General features: G+C 35.7%; 2 protein-coding genes and 1 pseudogene across 2 annotated transcripts; all 3 read right to left on the bottom strand.

Annotated features, from left to right (window-relative positions):
- Positions 1 to 8,456: 8,456 nt before the first annotated feature.
- Positions 8,457 to 12,922, bottom strand: LOC121255436 (transcription factor bHLH143). Its single transcript, XM_041155753.1, has 4 exons — positions 12,722 to 12,922; positions 10,829 to 11,421; positions 10,573 to 10,734; positions 8,457 to 10,486 (listed from the first exon to the last, which is right to left on the bottom strand). Exon 4 carries the CDS (start codon positions 10,467 to 10,469, stop codon positions 9,333 to 9,335), a length of 1,137 nt encoding a protein of 378 aa, XP_041011687.1. The 5' UTR covers positions 10,470 to 10,486; positions 10,573 to 10,734; positions 10,829 to 11,421; positions 12,722 to 12,922; the 3' UTR covers positions 8,457 to 9,332.
- A 3,984-nt stretch (positions 12,923 to 16,906) lies between these two features.
- Positions 16,907 to 18,595, bottom strand: LOC121255457 (annotated as a pseudogene).
- A 787-nt stretch (positions 18,596 to 19,382) lies between these two features.
- On the bottom strand, positions 19,383 to 22,515 carry LOC121255515 (peptidyl-prolyl cis-trans isomerase FKBP12). Its single transcript, XM_041155879.1, has 5 exons — positions 22,315 to 22,515; positions 21,335 to 21,368; positions 21,124 to 21,185; positions 20,298 to 20,350; positions 19,383 to 19,697 (listed from the first exon to the last, which is right to left on the bottom strand). The coding sequence occupies exons 1-5, from the start codon at positions 22,400 to 22,402 to the stop codon at positions 19,596 to 19,598; spliced, it is 339 nt and encodes a 112-aa protein (XP_041011813.1). The 5' UTR covers positions 22,403 to 22,515; the 3' UTR covers positions 19,383 to 19,595.
- Between the last annotated feature and the right edge of the window lie 1,484 nt (positions 22,516 to 23,999).

The raw sequence follows: 23,999 nt of genomic DNA, 5'->3' as shown, positions 1-23,999 counted from the left end.
TCATTGTTGATATGATCTTGGACTTTTCTTTGTGTCAATTGTGGAAAAACATTCGGTCTTAACATGGGAAACTGAGTTGAATGCCTTGGATGAAAGGCACAGTACCCTCAACATATCCATACTTTCACACTCCTAATATGGATAGATTGAATTGGGGAAGAAAACTTAAAGAAATGGAGATGAAAGATCAAACAGAAAAATGCGGCCAATGTCCCAGCCACAACCTGAAGGTCCATAACACATGGAAGAATGTCAATGTGCTGCAAAAAGGGATGTCATTTCCCACTGAGATTGTGGGCAATTACACGAGTCCCACCATCAATATAACAAAGCACAGATACGGACTGAATTTATTTTGAAGTTCACTGACTTCGTATCTGAACTTTATTGACAGAAAATGACCACATACTAATGCCTTAGCTAGACCCACTGATGGTCCAATCAAGTGGTTTGTACAAAAGCATGCTACGAATGCACTTACCAGCAGAAAGGCTCATTGACAGCGAGGATTGACACTAGTGCTCTTTGGCTGCTATATTCCATTGATACGAGTACAAACAGTCCTTGCATGGACACAGATGCTCTTTGACCGCTATATTCTCCACATCAAACTATTGCACTGTAGACAATTCCAGCTTCTAATGGAAAGCTGAGTATTTTCTGTAATTGTCACTTGAATGAGCTCGTAATTTATGTTACCTTTTGATGTGCTCAGAGATTCAATAAGTGATCGTATTGGAGGACCCAACTTCAATTCTACGGGACCACACTCGGGAAGATGACAAGGACATAATGTAATCTCATCAAATATAGAAAGGAAAAAAAAAAAAAAAAAAAAACAGATAAAGATATTCCACTTTGGCATCTTATGCGGAAAAAGGCATTACTGATGTCATCTCTAGAGGCAAAAGGCTCAAAGTTGCGTAGGTCTTCAAATATCTGAGACAGCGGATATGGTAGATTATTTGCATGTAATTTCAGGCATTACAGGTCTGGTTTTGAAGCATTACACGTAATTTTGAGTGTAGCCATCAATGTGCAGCGCCCATGGAAAGCACAGGGAGACACCTGCAATGGAATATAATGCAAGGGAAAAGAGAAATGGCCTAAGCACATGCCCTTAGTCATGGTGGATACCAAAACAAGTAGCTTGAAAGAAACTATACTGTTAACCTTCTCCTTTTCAATGCTGTTATTTTCTTGAAGGATAGTTCTAACTTCTGAGGTAGTTATTTGTTCATTTATTGCAAGACAGTTATAAGACTCAAAACTATTTTGTCAATGGAAATTGGCCATGACTCTAAAAGGATGCACAATCGTCTCCAACAGGGGCAAGCCCAATACACCATGCCACTTGCAGCAGATCGGCAAACCCATAATTCACCAAACTGTAATACTGATATGCTCTGCGTAAAGCTTGCTCAAGATCAATGAGACATAGGAACTGAGTTTGAGAAACCTAAATTTGTGATACAACGTTATCCTTTGGAACAAGAGGGAGAACAGAAACAAAAAAAAAAAAAACCAGTAAAGTGGTAGGGTATCGTATAATAGTAGCTTCATTCAGTCTATCTCTCTAAACTTCAAGATTTTTGCAAATCTCTAGTATTGGGAAATTTTGTAGTGGGACAGGCAGTGAATGCACTTCATGTGAAGCTAGCAAACTCTGCCATAAATGGGTGTATCCGATTTTCCTAAGGAGGAAGTGGACCCTGTTATTCACGATGCCCGTGACATATTAATTGCACGTAAGACCAGAAAATGGTGTGTACGTTTGCTGGCAAATGGTAGACACTTTGCAACTTTGCTTTAGAAGGGTTGAGAACCGCAGATGTCAGACCATATATATTGTCTGCTAGTATGTTTCCACCAAATGGAAGCATTAAATGATCTTTGTGGCCTGCGCTTCCGAATCAAAACGTGGCCATCTGCAGTAGAAGTGAGCTCCATTCACAATTCACAGGTCATGGAATATATGCTACTAATTTATTGGCAGATTGGATTCCACGGTCACGAATCAATGGCTGAACTTTAGGGAATCAGGGAGGAACAACAACTCTTATTCTCATTGATCTATATGAAACCAGTGACTGATTAATTATTGTGTAGTTCTGGATAATGAAGATAATATCCACCCCACCGAAAATCAAGCCAAGATTTCCTCTTCCACAAATCATGATAGAATGTATCAAGCACAACGCAATATTCAGCCAAAGATCAAGCATCCATAATCTATGGAGTTGACCCACTGATGGCTCATTCTTTTCTATTTCATTTCTGCAATTACATTGATTGTTTTGTATATAATACAGTGACTGTAAATGTAAAACTGTGTGAGCAATATACCAAGTTTCTCAATAATCTTTCATGGTATCGAGCCTTTTGTGACTCGCGTCATTTTTTTTTTTTTTTTTTTCCATGGCCTTTTCCTCTTCTACCTCTGCTCCTTCTCTCAATCATGTTGCTCACCTTACCACCATTAAACTCACGCGTGATAACTACCTGTTATTAAGAGCCTAGTTAATTCCCTATCTCAAGGGACAAAATATGTTTGGCTTCGTGGATGGCACACAGACCCCTCCACCTCCCATGATCACAAGCAAAAAGTCACAAGCTTCCATTTTATTTATCTTCATCTTGTTCTCAATATAGAAACACCAATTTCTCCCCATAAAAGGCCTAATAGGAGAAGTGGGGTAACTCCTTATAAAGACCAGGATGAGTTTATTCCTAAGTCGTGTGGGACTTCTCAACAAGCTCCCTCACGTGTGGGCCGGTATTTCCGATACCATCATCGTGAGTAAGTCGCAGGAGCCCATCATCGATCATAGGTTAACCTGCTCTTAACACTCTTCCTCACGTGTGGGCCAAACTCCTCAATGGATGGCCCAACACTGAAATATTTAATTAAATGGGATAGAATATAGAGGTCAAGGTTCAAATTCAGGACCTCTGCTTTGATACCATGTAAAATACTCATTTCTCCCCATAAAAAGCCTAATAGGAGGAGTGGGGTAACTCCTTAGAGCACTCTCATTGGATTAGCTAAAGTTAAAGTACATTTTTTATGAACATAAGATGAATTTAGCTTTTAGCTATTCCATTTACATCAGTCTCCACATTAGAATAGCCATTTTCTCATTATATGACAATAAAATAATATAAGATGAATTTGATTTTGGTTATTCACATCAAATCTCCACATTGGATTATCCATTTATTCATTATATAGTAATGAGTAATTAATAATTTCAAAAATATTTTAATATTTTAATTATGAATTTATTTTATTTTATCATATTTTACTATTCATAATATCATATTAATTAGTAATCATATTCTAATTATATTTTTTCAATTGTCATTTAAAAGGAAGAAAGAAATAATTGATATAAAAGGGAGAGAAAAATAATTAATATAAAATGAATTTGATGAATGAATAATTTATTTCAAATTTGGAAATAATTTTAGAAGTGACTGTAGCTCAATTCTAATTATTTGGAATTTAGTTATTCCAATGTGATCACATTTTATGGTTTAATAGCTAAATCTTCAATGAATTCAGCTTTTAGCTAATCCAATGAGAGTGTTAGACCAAGATGAGTTTGTTCCTAAGCCGTGTGGAACTTCTCAACACTCAAAATTCTTTAGATCTCATTTTTTCTGATGTATGGGGACCATCACCAGTACCTTTTGTTGATGGGTACAAATACTATGTTATCTTTCTTGATGATTACAGAAAATTCACTTGGTTATTTCCCATAGTTCGAAAATCTGACGTTGAATCCACCTTTCATCATTTTCAAATTTTTGTTGAACACCAATTTGATTGAAAGATTAAATCTGTTCAAACTGATTGGGGTGATGAATTTCGACGTCTCAATCAATTTTTCAAAAATCAAGGAATTAACCATCGTTTAATCTATCCCCACACTCATGAACAAAATGGGTCAATTGAACGAAAACATTGCCACTTAGTTGAAATCGGTCTCGCCCTCATGGCTCATGCTTTGGTTCCTAAAAAGTATTGGTCACATGCCTTTTAAACAACATGTTTTTTTATAAATAATCTTCCTTCTCCAGTTCTCAACAAAAAATCTCCTCTTGAATATGATATTTTCAATGTGAAACCCGATTACACCTTCCTGTGAACCTTTGGCTCTGCTTGTTGGCCCTACTTAAGACCATATAATTCTCATAAAATGGATTTTTGGTCCAAAATGTAGATTTTTATTGGTTACAGCCCATCTCACAAAGGGTACAAATGCCATCATCAGGCCACAGGCCGAATCTGCATTTCATGCCATGTTCATTTTGATGAGGCCCATTTTCAACGAACTCCAGCCCGCATCACCACTCGTTGAGCCCACTAACCACACTCATTGCTCTATTACTTCACTTCCTTTATTTTTGCAGGTAAATAATGTGGGGCCCTCCTCTCCATTGCCTATCTAACGTGATCTCACTGTGCCATCATCTTTTCCATCTGCTATCAGGCCTCCTAATGCAACTTCATCTTCAGAACGTCCAGCATTTCCATTGATAGCCTTTCCTACACCAACAGCTCCCCTAATGAGAACTCGTCTTCAAAACAATATTCGATGCCCTAAACAAAGAACCGATGGCACCATTCCTTTCCCATCTCGAGCTCTTACTGCCATGGCATCCTCTATTCTCACAAAACCAACAAGTTTTATGGTAGCCAACAAAGACCTAGCTTGGAGACATGCTATGAATGAGGAGTTTGTTGCACTCTTACGAAACCAAACATGGTCTCTCGTTCCACCTGTATCCAACATGAATATAATTGGCAACAAGTGAGTTTATCGACTCAAATACAACGCCGATGGCTTTGTCCAGCGCCACAAGGCTCGTTTAGTGGCCAAAGACTACCACCAACAGCCTAGTCTTGACTACAATGAGACCTTCGACCCTGTGGTCAAGCCTCAAACCATTTGCCTTATCCTCTCTATTGTTATAAAACGTATATTCAGCTGTTGGATGTTCAAAATGCATTTCTGCATGGTGAACTTTCTAAATCCGTTTTTATGACTCAACTTCACGTACCCTCAGTTTCCTCATTATGTGTGCAAACTTTAGAAAGCCATTTAAGGCCTCAAACATGCCCCCGATCTTGGTTCTCCAAACTGAGTTCTCGCCTTCTTCAACTAGGGTTTTTCTCCTCAAAGGTTGATAGCTCATTGTTTATCTATCGACAGACCTTTGTGGAACTTCTAGTTCTAATTTACATCGATGACATCCTCATCATAAGTTCCTCGGCTACTGCCATTAATTCTCTGATTCATCAGTTCAGTGATGGTCTCCCTGTTAAGGATCTCAGGCAACTTCATTTTTTCTTGAGTATTGAAGCTCATTTTGAGTCAGGTGATCTCGTACTCAATCAACACAAGTATATTGTGGATTTGCTCAGGAAAACAAATATGTCTGATGCCAAAGCTATTTCCACTCCTATGTCCTCGGCACATGCTCTTAAACTCTTTGATGAAGATCCATTTTATGATCCTACTCTCTACAGGAGTACTATTGGCGCACTCCAATATGTCTTGGTAACAAGACCTGACATTTTATTTGCTATTAATGAAGTATGTCAGTTTATGCATCGTCCAACTGTCACCCACTAGACGGCTGTGAAGCGCATCCTACGGTATCTCAAAGCAACACCAAATTATCGCTTGAAGTTTACACAACAAATATCGTCGTCTCTACAAGCATTTTCAGATGCAGAATGGACAGGTTGTCTTGACAATCGCTGATCAACAAGTGGCTATCTCATCTATTTTGACTCAAACTTAATTTCTTGGAGTTCTCGAAAACAGTAGACAATAACTCGCTCCAGCGCGCAAGCTGAATACCGTGCACTAGCAAACTCCACAGCAGAACTTTGACTTCAGGGACTTCTCAAAAAACTTGACATTTTCTTGAATCAAGCACCAACGTTGTGGTGCGATAAAATTGGACCCTCGTATCTTTCAATCAATCCTATTTTTCATTCACGAACAAAGCATGTTGCGATAGATTTTCATTTCGTTCATGAACAAGTTGCCCAATGTCATCTCAGAGTTCAGTTCATTTCAAGGAAAGATCAACTAACTGACATTCTCACTAAACCACTTGTTGCCTCTAGGTTTGGATTACTTCGACAAAAGCTCAATGTCCTTCCAGCAATGTTGAACTTGAGGGGGCGTAATGAAGATAATATCCACCCCACCGAAAATCAAGCCAAGATTTCCTCTTCCACAAATCATGATAGAACGTCCCAGGATCAAGCACAACGCAATATTCAGCCAAAGATCAAGCATCCATAATCCATGGAGTTGACCCACTGACGGCTCATTCTTTCCTATTTCATTTCTGCAATTACGTTGATTGTTTTGTATATAATACAGTGACTGTAAATGTAAAACTGTTTGAGCAATATACCAAGTTTCTCAATAATCTTTCACTGGAATATGTACACATGGTATGGTATCGTAAGATGTCATATTATTATAGAAAAAAATATTTATAACTGTAAATTGTGTAACTGATACGTAATCGCTTTAAAAAAATTGAATAAAATATGGAATCCACATGAAAAAAATTATTTTTTTTTATAGTAGATCCTACTATTTTTCAAAATGATTATGCAGTGATTACACACTTCACAGTTATATATAAAATTGCTCATTATTATAATATTATTTTATAATAAAATGAGTCATATTTCAAAAGTAATTGCTAATTTTATCTGCAAAGTAAATTTCTCAAATGAGTAGAAAGTGGATTCCTATATTTCTAGGTGTATTATGATGAATGCTGGAATAGGTAAAGGTGTTATCATGGTCATGCTAAGGTAGAGTTTCAACCCCTTTGTCGTTTTTGCCTAGAAAAGTTAAAAAGTTTGAATTCTAAATTTTATCGTACTGCTAGATGGAACAGTACGAAATGTATGTTGGTGTTCAAGAAATTATAAGCTGCAACCTGAACAACATGATCACTTTACTCATCAGAGAGCTAATTACAGTAAAAAGACTGCTCAACCACTAAACTCATCAATTACTAATACCTATAATGATGACAAATTATATATGAAAGTATAACGGTTTGTTTCATCAAATGTACGTAATGTGCTCCAGACCCCAACAATTAATAAAAAATAATAGGCAATTTGGCGCAATTAGACGCGTGAATTGAGGCAAGAAAAAGGCTACTTTATCGTCCAAAACGTACTGTTTGGTTTGATTGTTCGGTATTTTTTTTTTTACCAAATGATAATAGAAGTGATTTTAAGTGTATTAATATATTTTTTTATTTTTTAAAAATATTTAAATATATTAAAAAAATATAAATAAAAAATAAAAATTACTTTTACAACTAACAGTAACACCAAGCGATAGCACCGCTCTTAGGCAATGGCCACCATAAACCAAAAGAAGAGGGAGTTTTAAAGAATTATGGGGTTGCAAAGAAAAGAAAGACTGCAACAAGCTAGAGTTGTCCATTACATTGTGCTTATTCCCTTTCTTTTTAGCCCTTTTCTTTCCACTTGTAGGGGCCAACAAAGGACAGACATCTTTGCAGGTGTCAATGAAATTGGAGCCATTATGTGTATTCACTTTACATGATGATAGCATACAATTAATTAAAGTGAATATAATTGCTTTAAGGATTCAATAGGACTTAGTTTATTCAAATTATAATTAGCCATTTACAAAGGATAATGGTCTAAAAGCAACTGTCTTCAAACATAATTAGGTATCATTAATAGTTCATAATCACTTCAAGTAACATAGAAGGCTAACGTGACAAGTATCTTCAAACAAAAATATGTCATGCTCTATGGCTTATGGCACAAAGAGTTCAGAAAAAGAAACCGAGGCTGCAACACCAGTTAGCTCAACTTGTTAGGCCAAGGCCCAATGCCCAAACTACATAGGTTTCTTTTAGCTAAAATCATGCGTGTCCCAAACATTCAAAGGCCCCCCAAATTTAAACTTCAACAACTAAAAAGTGAATCAAATTAAGATGTTTGATTACCCATGAAAATTGTTAAAGAATAGACATTTAAAAAATATATATTTTTTAATATCATCTCATGTAACAAGTTTTTAATTAGAAATGTTATAGTCACAAAAAGATTCTATAAAAATAAATTCACAAATTGCATAACTTTATATAATATCTTAAATCAACTTAAATTTACAATCTAACATATCACATCAAGTTACATCAGTTTATAAATTTATTTTTATAAAATTTCTGGGTGGCTAAAATATTTCTCTTTTAATAAACAAGATTTTGATTGAATTCAAGACGACTCGAGAAGCACCGGTCCTAATCCAAATTCCATGGAAAGGAACATTAGATGGTGCCAAAGGATTAATGGGATATTTAGTTAGTAACTCAGGAGGGCCCCGACCCCTCGTCATCCAAAGATAGATAGATAACACCACAAATTCACAACAGATATCTTTATAATTTTACAGAAGGCAAACATAAAGGACAGTCACATCGGACACTGGACAACAAGAACAACAAAACATCAGCCAAAGTAGACCCCGATCCACCCATCCCAAAGCAAGCAGCCCACATCCCCACATCCCCACAACCACCACTGCAGCATCCACACTCCCAATTATTTTCACACACAAACATAAAAACTGACAAACTCGTAATAGTCACCACAGAACAATCCAAACCGACTCAAAGGAATACTCGCAAAAGACACACTCGTCCACATTAATCAAAGCCACGCATCACTGTACAATAGACTCGACTTTCCCCCTCATGTAAAACAAGTAATAACCTTTTCCGACATGATTTGATGAAAGAAGGGGCCCGAAATGCATGATGTAAGACTATACTCTCACTCCAAGCACTCATCCACACCGGCAACTTTCTTCGTACCTTTAGAATTTTATACCAACTCCAAGGGAGGACAAAAGCATAAAATCAACAAGAAAAGAGGGATTAAAGGTGGGACCCCTGATTACCAAACACGCATGCGCTTGTTCCATGGGGGGGGTTCTCAACAATCCGGAAAAAGGGTCCTCATTTTACAGCACAGCCCACCACTAACATCTCCCATGCGTTCAAATCTTTGCGACTTTCTTTAATCTTTAATCCCCCAAAAGCTAAAAGATAATTATTTCTAGTCAACAAAAACATACCATTTTTTCATCACTCCCAGCAACCAAAGTGCATTTCGATACCATTACATCCTCCCTTTATTGGCCCATTATATACAGCTCTTCAGGAAAAGATGGAAAAGGGCCCCACAAAACCAAAGCCACTACACTTCTTTCTAAGTTTCAATCATTCAAGCCAAGAAATCAAGGGTAACCACCTTTCCACCCTTCTTCCAACCCTTTGGCAAACATGCCAAGGAGGGTGCAACCTATTGCTTGTTCGCTCCTAGAGATTTGGCTCTTCAAAATCTTCAGGTAATCTATAGCTTCATCAATAACCAACAATGGGTCCTTACCCTCTGCACCGGGAATTATACCCTCAAGTGTTCTCAATGTCTCACGGATTTTATCCCTTTTAAAACACACCTTTCCCAAAATAGAACCCGCTTCCTCAGCTTGGTTCTGGCCAATGGCATAGCCTGATTCAGCATCACTATCATACTCGGCAGATCTGTCCAGTTTTACTGAACTAGCAGTGCCCATAGGTGACGATTCTTTGTACCTACCATCGAGTAGTTTCTGCCTTTTGTTTCGGCTGTCAGGTCCAGTAACTTCATCCGTTAGGTATTCAACCTGTTCATGTTTCTCATGGCTCCTCTTTATGGCGATTGGAGAATGGCCTGTGCTCATTATTTCATCGTCATCGCCATCATCATCATCATCAGAGTAAAGCAAGGCATTGATTTCTTCGGTGTCTTCATGCATCTCGCTTTCCTCATGAGTTATTATATTTTCACCAGACTCTTCCTGCAAAGTGTACTTGCTTGGATCAATTTGACACACTCTAGCTGCTTCCGGTTCCTCATTAAACTTAAAAGAACAATGTGGTTTTGTGGCAGCAGTTGGGTTCTCAACAGGGAAGCAAACTGAATTATAAATTAGCCTTGTTTGATTCCCACACTGATCAAAAATAAGAAACCTCTTTGGAGAAGACCCAGAATTTGCATTTGGCACAGCCTTCCAATTAAACACACTAGACAGCACAGATTGCTTTGCTTTGAGATAAAGGTCAGGAGTAGGAAGCAAGCCCTGGAATTGAAGAGGTGAACACTGAATAGATCCATGAGCTTCATTAATTTGTTCAGTCTTCGAGTCTGGTATGATAGGAACTGAAAACATGGGCAGTGCCATAGGTGAAGAGGACACAGAAATGCCAGGGTCTACACATGTTGGCAAATGTTCCTGTTGCCTCGGGCACAGTGCTGTGCTCATGAAATTCAGTTTAGATGGCTTCCAAGCAGAATGCTCTGGACAAAGCCGAGATTCGCTGGCCTTAACCATCCACGTAAAACAATCACCTAAAAATGAGGAAAAAAAGGTACATTAAAAAATGAAACATGATCATTTTAGCTGCAATGGTCAGTAAGAGGGAGTCAAAACCTACCAGGCGATGGATTGGTGCTTTAATCTGGAATATTCAAAAACTTGCAGCTTCTTTTTAGAACAAAAATAGAAAAAGAAAAATCAACAATTTCCAGCTCAATTTGATGCGAAACAAGGAATTAGTCTACGTGACAGGTTTAAGCAAATGACGGAAGTACTCAGCCTGGAAAACAGCAACAAGAACACAGTATCATTCATGGCTTCTAATTAAGAAATACTGAATGAGAGAACAAAAATGCATATGTTGTTGTACTCACTTGGCAATCCTGCAAAGGTTGAAAGCATGCAATAACTCTAACTATGATCGTAGGTTTCCCTGCAATCCCATTCTCATGTTTTAACGCCCGGAATCTAGTTTGGCTTGCTGCTTGGCACACCATAACTTCTTTCGAACCTTGACTATCTGACTAATGTATAGGCACAAAACAAACACCCAGCAACAGAGAGCAGGAAACGGGCAAAACTAGACCTTAAACGAAAAATCAGATGTAGATTGACAAACGAGATGAGATTAAACAAGAGGGGGGATAAAAGGGAGAGTTTGATTTCAAACTAGGTTTTAACTCTATCTTTTCAGCTAATTCTACGCAGGTCATAAGAAATGATGAAAAGGTGATTGGATCCCATGGACAGTTGAACAAAGAGCGGTGGGGCAATAGAAGCAAAATCACTAATCAGGACTCAGTTAAGGAAACACTGATTTACAGAATAACCCTGCAATATAAGTTTAACTGCACAACTTTGCGAAACACATCAACAGACAACCCCAACCACGGCATGCTGTTCTACTTTGTCGTATGAAATTATCCACGACTGCTTAATCCGGTGCTATGTATAGAATCCAAAATTCCTGACAAAATGTAGCAAACGTGCATATCTATCAGATCAGTGGGAAAAATGATCAAATTGCAGAGAAGAAATGCATTGCGATAGTTATAATTGAAGAATCTCGAGAAGACAACTAATGGCTCATTTACTTGATAAGAGAACATTAGTGGATTTGAATATAAACTTAATCAAGCCATACAAACCATTTGCCTCACCAGACCAAAGTTGTTTTGTAATGACACCAGAATTCATAAGGGTATTTTTAGCAGAGTTTTTTACAAAAAAAAAAAAAAAAAACTGATCCAGAAACTGATTTCTGAGGATCAGATCACGAAACAAATTTCAGTAGCTCTCAGTGCAGAAATCATGTGATTATCTAATTGAGACGACTTTTGTTGAAGCAAAAAAAAAAAAAAAAAGGTAAAAGAAAAAGAAAATAGGTTCGATTGAGCTGTTTTTTCAAGAGACTTCTCCAGCCCACCACCACCCCCCCTCTTCTCTCCCTTCAGACCGCAAAATTCACGTAATTGAATTGTGGATATTAAGGCAAAAAAAAAAAAATCCTGTATCAGAGATTTGTTTAACCAGAATTGTATCTTCTATTCAATTCCTCAACTACTTCAACCAAAAGGACGAGTATTTACTTCGTTTGTGGAAGAAAAAAATAAAGGAAAAATAGAAGTATAAACTAATAGATGTAAAGTCACCTGATGACCAAGAAATCATGGGCCTCCGCTCAACTGACTTGTATTTAGCTCAGTTTCGGTAATTTATCGTTTAAAAAGTTACAAACAAAAAGCAGACACAAATACAAGCATATACATAGAGGGTATAATGGAAATGATTTTGGGAAACCCTAATGAATAAGCACGACAACGACCACAAAGCACATTGAAAATTAAAATATATGCCAAGAAACAATGAAAAGTAAGAAAATCTCGTAAGAACTTGTGAGAAAATCTTATAATCATTAACTCTCCGCAAGGTTACTGAGAAACCAAAGGAAATTTGAAATATATATATATATATATTAGTATTCGCTTTAGTTTGTCCGCAATAAACCTGTCGATTAGAAAGTTTAGAGAAGTAAATGAAAAAGGCGTGCAGCTGAGCAGGCACAATTTAATCGGGTTTCTGATTCCTGTAAGAAACCGCGTCCATAAGCTCGTAATTCTTTTTGGTAAGATTCAGACGTTCAATTCAATATCATTTTCGATTTTTTTCGAGGCGACCAAAGGGGATACCTAACTCGTAACTAAGAAAGAACAGAAACAGAAATTTTTATTTAACAAAAAAGACAGTTAAACTTCAGAAGAACTCACAGTGAGATTGTAGAGAATTCAAAGATCTTGTTCTGATCTGATCTGAAACAAACGGATTCTTCACCTAAAGCTCTGGGAGAAGAGAGAGACAGAGACGAAGACAGAGACAGGCGGAGGGAGAGAGAGAGAGAGAGAGAGAGAGAGAGAGAGCGACAGCAAGAGTGGTGGTGCAAAGAAAGAGTCCAACAGAAGTGAGTTTGATTGGGGGTTGCCACACGGGTCTATATAGAAAAACCGAATTGACATTTCTGTCCATTTTCACTTTGGAATTACCGTTCTGACACAGTAGAATCGAGATGACCCCGATGTATGGTTAGGTTAGATCTTGATCGTGGTTAGTTACTTCGTTTACCGTTGATTCGTGCGATGGTTAGGTGGCTAAACCCGACACATTCCTGTTGGCCCAACCCATCTTCCGTGCCATCCATTATATTATATTCTTTTCTATCCTTTTCTTTTCTTCCCTTTTCTTTTCTTTTCTTTTTCACCTGTAAACAATATTCAAATCCATGGTGCTAGTCTCTCCCATCCTTCTGATTAAAGTGGTAAAATGATTTTTTTTTTTTTTTTTTTTTTCACGGCATGATGTAACAGATAACAAACCGTTGATAACCATGAAGTTTTAAACCCATCAAAATGAGGATTACGAATGTTAAAAAAAACACTTGCTATATTTATATAAAATGTAAGAAAAAAATTTTACTCATCATCCCTATATCATATAATATACATAATTTTTTAATTTTTTAATTTTTTCTTATTAAATATATTGTGTATGGATGATAAGTATAATAACTTAATTAATTTAGCAAAAATAAAACCAAAAAGAGTTAAAATAAAAATAAATATAATACGTGAGATGATGAGTAGCAAAACTCAATATAAAGTAGGCCTAATCTTATAGACAAGTTTTTTATAACAACATAGAAGGTGTCTTTTACACTGATTTGCAAGTAAAAACGCTGAATTAAAATATCCAGATCGATTGTATGGAGGTAGATGATGATGATGATGAAAATAAAAATGATATATAATGAGAACATTAATGATAATAGGAAAGTAGTGAGACAGAGATAAACATGTGGCGCGGGTTCACTAATTAATAATCCAGCCCACTCATTACTTATCAAGGTCTAATTGGCATCACCAATTAATTATGTACAGTGCCATTAAGGGATTGTTTATGAATTATGGAACAGATCAGCCACCTTATAAAAGAGGGCAAAATAAAATATAAATAAACACAGAGAGAGAGAGAGAGAGAGAGAGGCATTAAGTGCATGCTCCATACATATATTGTCCACTAACCATAATCATAGATCCAATATATTGGCCTCGTGCATGCATTAAGATATCCAAAAACAGAATATCAAAACTAATTAACAGCAACATATATATATATATAAATATATATATATATATGAGAAAAGATATTTGTAATTATGAATTATGTAACTGTCGTGTAATAGCTTTGAAAAAAGTAAATAAAATATGAAATCTACGTGAAAAAAATTAATATTTTAATATTAGACCCTATTCTTTTTTAAAATGATTACTTGATGTTTACGCACTTCATGATTATATGTAGAATTACTATATATATATGTCTATATATAATATTGGAAGAGAGATGGAACATGAGATTGAAGAAGCCACCCGCCCAATTATTTATGCATAAACCTATTACATTATGAAAAGCTAATTTAAACCTAATTAATATCGTAAATATATACAATGGTGCTTTGAGTGGAGGGAACATTTGTCAATTACCACGTCTTGTTTATTCCTCCTATCATCAGAGGTCTGCCCTTTTGGAGGCACTAATATTATATTATTAATTATTAGTATGTTTATTGGCACGCAAATTACATACACGTACATGCATCGCTAATGTCAGAACTTGTACGTTACATCAAATAATATATAAAAAGTATTTGTATTTTAATTTTTTTAAAACTATTGATCAGATCATGTCGTCATAACTAATGTGTATGTTTATACGTACCTACTAATTATAAAATACATCACTCTTTTCCAAATAAAATAAAATATCTCCAAGTGCGTAGAAACGTAGCATCCACAGCCGATCGACCATACTTTCCAAAGTGATATGAAAGTATATATAAGCTTTAGTGGGTCAACTTAGGTGTTTTTGGTTGTTGAAATCAAATCAATTCAATTTATCTCAAACTAATCATTGATAGGACATACTATTTTTTTAACTTCTTATAAAAAAGTTAGACTCATATTAACCTAACTTCATATATTTCAACACATTTTAGTGGAATCCATAAAATATTACTTCTCGCATCAATTCAAATCATCTGAAATCATCTCAACATCTAAATGCAATTAGTAGTTTTAGAACTTAGTTTATGTGCTTAAATAGGGGGGGGGGGGTGTGATTGACTATTCGTACGTGTGTAATGCACTTTCTTAATTACTTTGTTTACCCGAAAACAAATAAAAATTAAAGACAAGGTGGTACGTAGTAGAGTGTGGTTGAGAGCAACACCCAACCCATTATTAATTGTGACATTCATTCATAGTGAGTGGGGAGCCATGGGTGTGACGTGTGAGCAAACTTTAGATTTAATTTGGACCCAAATCTTCACTTTATATCTAAAGATCTTATCAGTGGTGTAATTTTAGAACATTAAAAAGAAAAGAAAATCATTTATATTATTCACGTTTGGTCTAGTTTGATGATTTAATTACCCAACATCATGTCCTTTCTATGTTATTATCACGTCCATGGGCAACTAATTAATGGAATAATTTTGAATTAAAATTATATACCAAAAAAAAAAAAAAAAACCTCTAATTATATATCTATAGAGGCCAAAGAAAGTAATCATCAAAGAAACTAGTGAGGACAATTATTATCATAGCGCTTGATATCATCTTCTTTGGTTTTTTTTTTTTTTTTTCTCAATAAAACTTGAGCTAATTTAATTAGAAAAATACTTTAATTATAAAGGAATTTAGCATTAATTAGAGGGCGCATGGAAAGTTTGTCGTTGCACGGGCCACTCGAGGTAAGGTAGAACTATAATTACGAGGAAAAACTCGCACGAAATGAGTAATTAAAACAGGGACTATATAAAAGAAAAGAGTGGACTTTTTAAAAGTTTAATTCCAAAGGTAAAGGTAATTAAAGTTGAAATGACACGAGTGAATAGAACATTTCACTTGAAAAGACTAATTTAAAAAAGTGATTAGCTTGTTAAAAAATTGAATATAGAAAAGAAGTTTAGTTAATCAAAATATGTGTTCGTTTGTTTTTATAGTAGAAATGAGGTGAAATAAAAATTAAAAATTAAATAAAATATTATTAGAATATATATTTTTAATATTATTTTTATTTTAAAATTTAAAAAAATTAAATTATTTATTTTATTTTATATAAAAATTTAAAAAAATCATAATAATTAGATGATATGAAAATAATTATGAAAACAAACTAAGTCGACTTTAAAAATTCAATTTTACGTGCACAAATACCATACATGACATACAATTTTTTATTTCATGTCTGTATGCCTCCTTGAAACAAACCAGTTGAATGATGACATATTCAGCACTACATGTTTTGAAAAAATAAATGTTTTAATTATAAAGTAATTTTATAAAAATAAATTAATAAATTACATAGCTTGATATAATACTTTAGATTATAAAATTATTTTTACTGTAAAATAGATATAACATATTACATTTATGTAAGTTTGAGAACTTATTTTTATAAAATTTATTTGTAGTTATAACAGTTATCTAGTTAACGTTGAAATCATTGCTCATTGTTTTTTTTTTTTTTTACAACTTCGGTTTTGGAGATCTATTACCTTCCTGTTCTTCTGTTGGCAGTTTTTACATTTTATATTTTTATAGACATCATGTGGAGGTTAACATACCATCATTAAGACCATGACCAAGTAATAAACTAACTAGCATTGGAGATTTGCTCAATTACCAAAATTATAGGCTCTAATATATCATCATGTTACCAACGAACTATATATATTGATCATTTCGTTTTTGTTTATTCCATTTTCACTATAAATAAAAGAAGAATCGCAACAATCATCATATATTTTCTATATAAATCTCAAGAGTTTGTATCTATCTTTGGTTCTCGTAATTAGATTCTAATAGCAATAATATTTCAACTTCGATCACCATCTGATCGGAAGGATCATAAATCCTTGAATAGCTTTCGAACCTGTTCCAGTGTGACAAAGAGCACCACTGTGAAAGGGCCTTGCCTTGAGATGGTAGGAATGAAACCCTTATACAAAGCCATGATCCCTTCTGCCCTCACCGTCTTCGTGGCACAATCCAATGCACCTGAGTAAGGTGGCTCCATCCCTAGCTCCACCTTCATGTTCATCACCCTTGTTTTGATCACGTCGATTGGGTTTGAGGCCACAGCTACCACGAACCCTGCTGTGAAGCTCGCTGTTACATGGGTCCCGATCCCATCTCTCATCACATCCCTCTCCAAGATCATCTCCTTGACCTGATCATAAGACGCCAACTGCGATGCCGTCACGACCATCGCGCGGTTCACTGTTAGAGCTGAGACGCGCCACAGGCTTGGAATACCCTCTTGCTTTGACATTTGACTAATTGCATCAACCACACTCTTGTAGTTCCGGCGTTGGTCGATTGGAAGGCATCTGTCGGCTTGCATTCGAACCATCGCCACATCTGCAGGGTTACCGACGGTGGCACCAACACCGCCAGCAATAGGCCAACCGCTATCTTGCACATGAGAGATAAATTACATGAGTTTGAATTAGAATCAGACCATTTACGCTTAAGAATATCGTAAAGGCCCATGCGGGTGGTGGAGTAGAGAGTTTGGCGAAGGATGGTTGTGGAGACACCGGAAAAGAGAGCGGCAAGACCTTCAGTTTGGATTATCCGAGCTGCGATGGAGATGGATCCAACGCAGGGTGGTTGGGTAACGTGTAATGTACGAAACAGAGAAATATTATTATATCCGATGGTGGAGTTTAGGGCAACAGTGGGACGAATGGCTGATTGAAAGGCAAGATTGGAGATGTGGGGTTCACCCTGAAGCTGCATGTGTACCTTGATTAGGTCAAGAGGGTGAGTGGAAGCCCCAGCAACGATTGAAGCTATGCCTCCCTCGACAAAGCCTTTGAGACTCATGTTTGTGTTTGTTAATTTTGATTATTTCTGAGTTCCACTTTTAAAAGAGGAGTTTGAGAAGTGGGTTTTAGGTAGGAAGTAGAGAAGAACACCGAGTGATGAGGGTGAGATCGGTAGTGTGTGGAGAAAGCTCAAGAGGGGAAGCCATTTTATAGTAAGCTTTGGTAGTCATAAAGAAATGAGGCCGGCCGGAGGTAATAGAAAGGAATCTTCCGGCACGTTTACGCGGTCCTATCTGATTCAGTTTATCGTTAGTTGTTTGGCCGGGGTGGCATACTGTGACCAGCCTATAGTCGTAGGTGTTTGACTAAATGACATACAAGCAATAATATTCAAAGCAACTTGGAGGATCGAGTTTCGTCTACTTGGTAGGTTACAGCGCACTTGGGGCCTCCATATTAATGGGACGACTATGTCTAAGTGAGCAGTCCACCACGCTGGTTTTACAAGGTCAGTTCCCCCAAATCCCAATATATTCTACACAGCCTGCAACGCTCCACAAACGAAACCATCAATAGTCAATCAATATTGGGCGCAAGGAGATTGAGTCGTCTAACCATATTTACAACCACACAATATTATTATGGCTATAAGGGTTCCTATTTTCCCCGTCTATTCAAAACTTCAATTAAACCCAGTTGAAGTCCAATCAGACTCTCCAAACTGCCTGCTAACGTCACCAAGTTTTCTTGGTCGTTTGGCAGATCGGCTCACAACTCACAATCAAATTACGGTATGCATAATGGTGAACGATCAACGATGTCTATGTTGGTGTTGAACAGGCGGGGGTTTCGAATGAGGTATATGGATTCATCCGCCTAATTTGGTTAATTACTCTACATGTCAGGAAAAGAGAATCAAGTCAGATAAATTCAACCGGCTTATGAAAGACCGTAATACATTGGGAATGCGAATTCCGAGTCAAAACCCAAGATTTCAACATTGACAAAGCCGCATGCATGACGTATAACCACACATATTGGGGCTCGGATTTGCCAATGCAAATGCCGAATTCCAACCCATGTAGTTGATCGTCTGCCCCACGTACAAATCAGCTGTCATCACGAGCAGAGTCATTCAATGCATGCCCATCACAGATCCGATCATATTAATATTGACTATGGCATATTCTCGATATAGATTTTCTTTTTTTCCCGGCACCCTCTCGATAATGGAGTAATTGGAATAAGACTATTTACCAGTCCCACAAATTTAGGAGTCACCCGACATCTTATGTAAGAGAGGATTTAGCCACCAACATTGACGCGGATGAATCGATTAATGCAAAGAAGCAATGGATGTGTGGTTGAAATTCGCAAAAATACTGACGCCATGTTTCTTTCACAATCTCTTCATAACGTATCATTTCCACCCTTCCTATCGTATCACAGTCATCATAATTACAAAAACAACGGGGAAAATGATGCATTATGAAATGGATCATGAAAGAAAAATTGTGAAAATAGATTCCTTGGATCATATATGGAGAAGACCAAGAGAAAATGCATTAATCATAAGCAACCCCAGTATTAACTTCACATAAGCATCTAGAGCTGGAACATAACATTTATATCATGCTCCTAAAGTTGGCAGACAATCTCTATGTCATAATCTTGGTACATGTTCATTGCCAAGCAAGTTATTCTGAATATAACCACGTGGTTTTACCAACAGTTACCAAGTTCCTGGAGAGTTGTCACTCTGCACCCAGAACTTCAATCTCAAAAACTAGGACGGAGTTGGGCTGTATACCCCAAGCAGGAAACCCACTAGAACCATAAGCATAATCCGGAGAGCACTGACAAAAAATATCACAGGAACCAAAGATGCTCGATAAGGAACATTTCAACTTATGGCTCACAAAACACAGGCCAAAAAAAGTAAAAGGCATACAAGGGACTGAGCTTTCAAAACCTTAAAGCAATTATCTTGATGAGATAGAGTAACGGATCATAAGGTAGTGCACAGTAAGAAATTTAGGATGTGGAGACTAGTCAGCGACAAGAGATTCAAATTAGGGCATTATTTAAGAAAGGATCAAGAACCTAACAGATTATCCAACAAATATGCAGAACATGCAAAGTTGTAGAAAGAGTAAATGAACCAAATGCTTTTTTCTGGTCTTCTAAGATTACAACAAAATGTGTGGGGTGCCAATATAATACCAACCTATATGGAAGTAAAAAGCTGAAATTGTTCAAATAAAGTCAGTGTAACAAACAAGTGAAATATGCCAATGGAGTTAGTAAAGCCTCATAGTGAAAGCACCAAAAAATTTGCCCCATATGTCATCACAATATACAAGATGGCCAAACTTGAATATAATATACATCCTATCTGACACGAACAGAATACAGCAGTCTGAAACAGTAAAGGTAGAACAGAAGTTGAGTATTACCCGCAGACGAGCAACTTCTCCCATTTGCATTCCCAGCACGCCTTCATCCCATCCTACAGATTGGTCCAAATGAAAGAATAAATTACCCCAAAACCCACACCCCATGAAACGATACAAAGCAGTCACTATCCCAAAAAGACCAACTCCTCAAAGTTAAGATATGAAGGAAAAAGCAGGTTGTCTCAGATTCAAGTCCAATGGATTGTACGAGTTAGGTATAAATATATATATATTTTTTATATTGTACTATAATTTGGCATTTATAGTGAATTATCTTTAAACTGTCTATAATATTATTTATATATATATATATTTAGTCCATTCTTGTATATTGTATATCTTTAAACTATCTATAATATATTATATATATATATATTTAATCCGTTATATCTGCCGATCAAAAAATATTCTACACACACACACACACACAACACGGTCAATGTAGAAGTGTTTCTATCATTGATCTCGGAAACATGCTCCCTACAGAGAATATGTAACTTCCTACAATGTTCGAACATTAGTTTCTCATCAAAACAAATAAACCTGGTTGCTCCCAACTCTTGGCCCAAAAACAGTACCAGATCCACTTATCAAAGTTGATCAAAGAAGAGGAAAGAGATGACCAAAGTTGATGATACACAGTGAGGATTCGGAGTATCAGGTATATACTTTCAGCAAAGAACTGAGTACCTATGAACTTTGTAGGCCATATAAAAGAAGAATATCATTATCAGCCATTTAACTTGGTCATTCTCTGTCTTCTACGTGGAACATTAAATGATTGTCGTCAATGTGGTAGAGATATAGAACATAATCGTACAGGTACCTTTAATAACAGAACCTTGGCCGATTTTGAAGCTGAATGGCTTCTGTCCAGGATCCTTTGTGCTATATGAGACAAACATGAAACATAAATACTCCTTGTCCAAATCAGATACAAGCCCATAGAGAGAGAGGAAAAAAAAAAAAAAACACAATCCACTGACAAGCTGAAAATAGTAGAAACAGGCAAACAAGGAACAAACCACAATCCTCACCTCCAAAACTTTTGAGAGAGATCACCATTTTTTCCTGTGACAAATAAGAACATTAATGGGCGACACAAAATGAAAAACTACACTAGACCTCTCACCCTTCTATTCTACCAATTAGGTGAGTTCATTTCAAAAGATTAAACAAAAAACTCAGAAAGGCATAACTCTATGTCATTTTAACCATATTATTTGCACAACCAAAGGGGTGAAAGAAGGGGGAACCGATGGATGCAATTGAAACAGTAGTCCTATTGGAATGAGAAAAAAAAAAAAAAAGCAAACGAAATGAACAAATTATGGTCGAGAAAAACTTTGGCTCTGACAACTTAAAGGCTGATTTTTGGTCCTTGAACATCTGTGGAGCTTCAATTTTCTTCCCAAAAGTTCAAAAAGTTTCGAACTTCGTGTTGATCGTCTTAAAATGTAGTTGTCTCTCCATCGATCAATTGTGAGTGTCCTATTATACCATCATTCTCGAGTCAACCATGAGAACAATTCACAACTGATGGAGCCCTAGACAGTATATTGCTACAATGAATAAACTGGAAGCTCAAAGAAAAGATAAAAAGAAAAAAGAAAAAGAAAGGCCATGGACGCAAATTGAACGTAAAGCCAAGTTTCAGGAAGCAAACGGCCATTTCAACCTACTGAAAAAGGAATTCGAAATGATGATACCTCTCCTGAATTGAAACATCTCCCAATCTTATCACAGCATTAATATCCAAAACACGGCAATTAATTTACTAAAATCTTACACGAGGAAAGACCCATTAGTCCAAGAAATCAATCGCATAATTACATTACAAATAAAGCCGAATCATAACGGAAACCTCGCTCCAGCCAAGCCGAATGAATGAATGAATGACTTTGTTCATCACAGAATATATTACAAAATCTGGAATCTAAGATATGGGTATGCTTTCTTTCCCTACGTTTTCTATATTTAGGGCTTTTGACGCAGATAGAGATAGAGAGGAGCTAACCGTAACCAGTGCAGTGAACGGTGACGTTCTGACCGGCTACAGGTTTGGGACCGGTTCCGGGCCTTAACACTTCCTTCTCCACTCCCATATTTTTTTGGCTGATCACGCTTTTGGGAATTCAATCGACAGCCAGCTAGGTTTTACCCCTTCTTACTCTTTTATACCAAACCAATAGGCTACGGTTTCTCCTTACCTCGAGCATCCTCTTTTACTTCAATACATTATCTATTAAAATATGAAAGTCTTTCTACCATATACAATATCTAATTTCTGTAAACAATAATTTATTTTCAAGGATAAACGGAAAAGGACTAAGTAAGATACGATACATTTATTACATTAAATGATTATTTATTACATATTTCTTTATCATGTAATGGTGATAAATGTGATACATACTATTAAGTATGATCAAAATAGGATGAAAATGTGGTGTATAACATTACTCAACAAGGGCATAAGAGAAGGGGTGCAGGGTCAACCTGAGTAGGAATTTAATCGGTCCGGTTCCATTCAGTTTTGGACATTATTTAGAATCAAATCGATATTTATTAATTTTAAAAATATAAAAACCGATATCGATTCATCACTAAATAAGTTTCGGTCCAATTTTTTCGAGTTTACGATAAACAAAATCATATTCCAAACAAAGTTTAGCAAGTGATTGCCCCACATCTCTAATTTTATGTTATATTATTATTATGTTATAAAATTCAAATTTATATATTGTATCAAATTCAAATGTTATATTAAAAATTATAAGATTAATTTATATTATATCATAATCAAGTGTTATATTAAGATTTATAAAATTAATTTTATGTTATATCAAATATTATATTGGTTTTATATTATAAGATTAATATACGTAAATAATAAGATTTTAAAATTTATTAGTATAATAATTAACAATATAGTATATAATATAATATAAAAAATCATTTTATATATAACATAAAAAATTAAAAATAATATATATATGTACTAATTTGATTCAGTTCAAACCGATGTTATAAAAACTAAAATGGAAACGGACTACTTTTCAACTGATTTTGGTAAATATGAACCGATACCAGATCGGTCTGATTCACCAGTTTTCCGATTTTTTTTTACAGCCATAGACCTGAGCACCCTACGCTGCATTATATCGATACAAATAGGCGGAACACAGTGGGGGCACCCATGTGGACATGAGACACCCTAACCTGAGCATCTATGATTCTATGTACCCTATCGGTCTTGTTCTCACTTGGTATGTTTGGGTGCTGAGGCCCAACCTATTTTAAATCAATCAGAACTTATTATTTTTTTTTAATTTTTTATAAAAAAAAAATTAAAACATATCCCATTCTTCTTATATTCAAATACATTTCAATTGATCAATAAAATCTAATAAAGTATCTTAACTCACTATTATTTACAGATTAATTCAGATCATCTGAAATCACTTCAACATCTAAACACAATCTAAATAAACTTATGTAACATTAGACAGATTGATTTAGGTGGGGTTTTGATAGTGAGATGAAATGAAATAGTTTAAGATTAAAATTAAAAGTTGAATAAAATATTGTTAAAATATTATTTTTTAATATTATTATTATTTTGGTATTAGAAAAAAAGTTAAATTGTTTATTATATTTTATATAAAAATTTGAAAAAATTATAATGATAAAATGAGATGA

Source organism: Juglans microcarpa x Juglans regia, chromosome 3D (assembly GCF_004785595.1).
Source record: "Juglans microcarpa x Juglans regia isolate MS1-56 chromosome 3D, Jm3101_v1.0, whole genome shotgun sequence".
NCBI classification, from domain to species: Eukaryota; Viridiplantae; Streptophyta; class Magnoliopsida; order Fagales; family Juglandaceae; genus Juglans; species Juglans microcarpa x Juglans regia.
The sequence above is the reverse complement of the archived record's forward strand: the minus strand, read 5'-3'. Positions and strand labels throughout refer to the sequence as shown.

Bases quoted from the DNA above. Each gene is read 5' to 3' on its own strand.
- LOC121255436 (XM_041155753.1), bottom strand. From the start codon at position 10,469: ATGGTTAAGGCCAGCGAATCTCGGCTTTGTCCAGAGCATTCTGCTTGG.
- LOC121255515 (XM_041155879.1), bottom strand. From the start codon at position 22,402: ATGGGAGTGGAGAAGGAAGTGTTAAGGCCCGGAACCGGTCCCAAACCT. The intron at 21,369-22,314 runs GTTAGCTCCTCT...TATTTGTCACAG, and splicing joins CGTTCACTGCACTGGTTACG to GAAAAAATGGTGATCTCTCT. The intron at 19,698-20,297 runs GTAATACTCAAC...ATTTTTTGTCAG, and splicing joins GAGAAGTTGCTCGTCTGCGG to TGCTCTCCGGATTATGCTTA.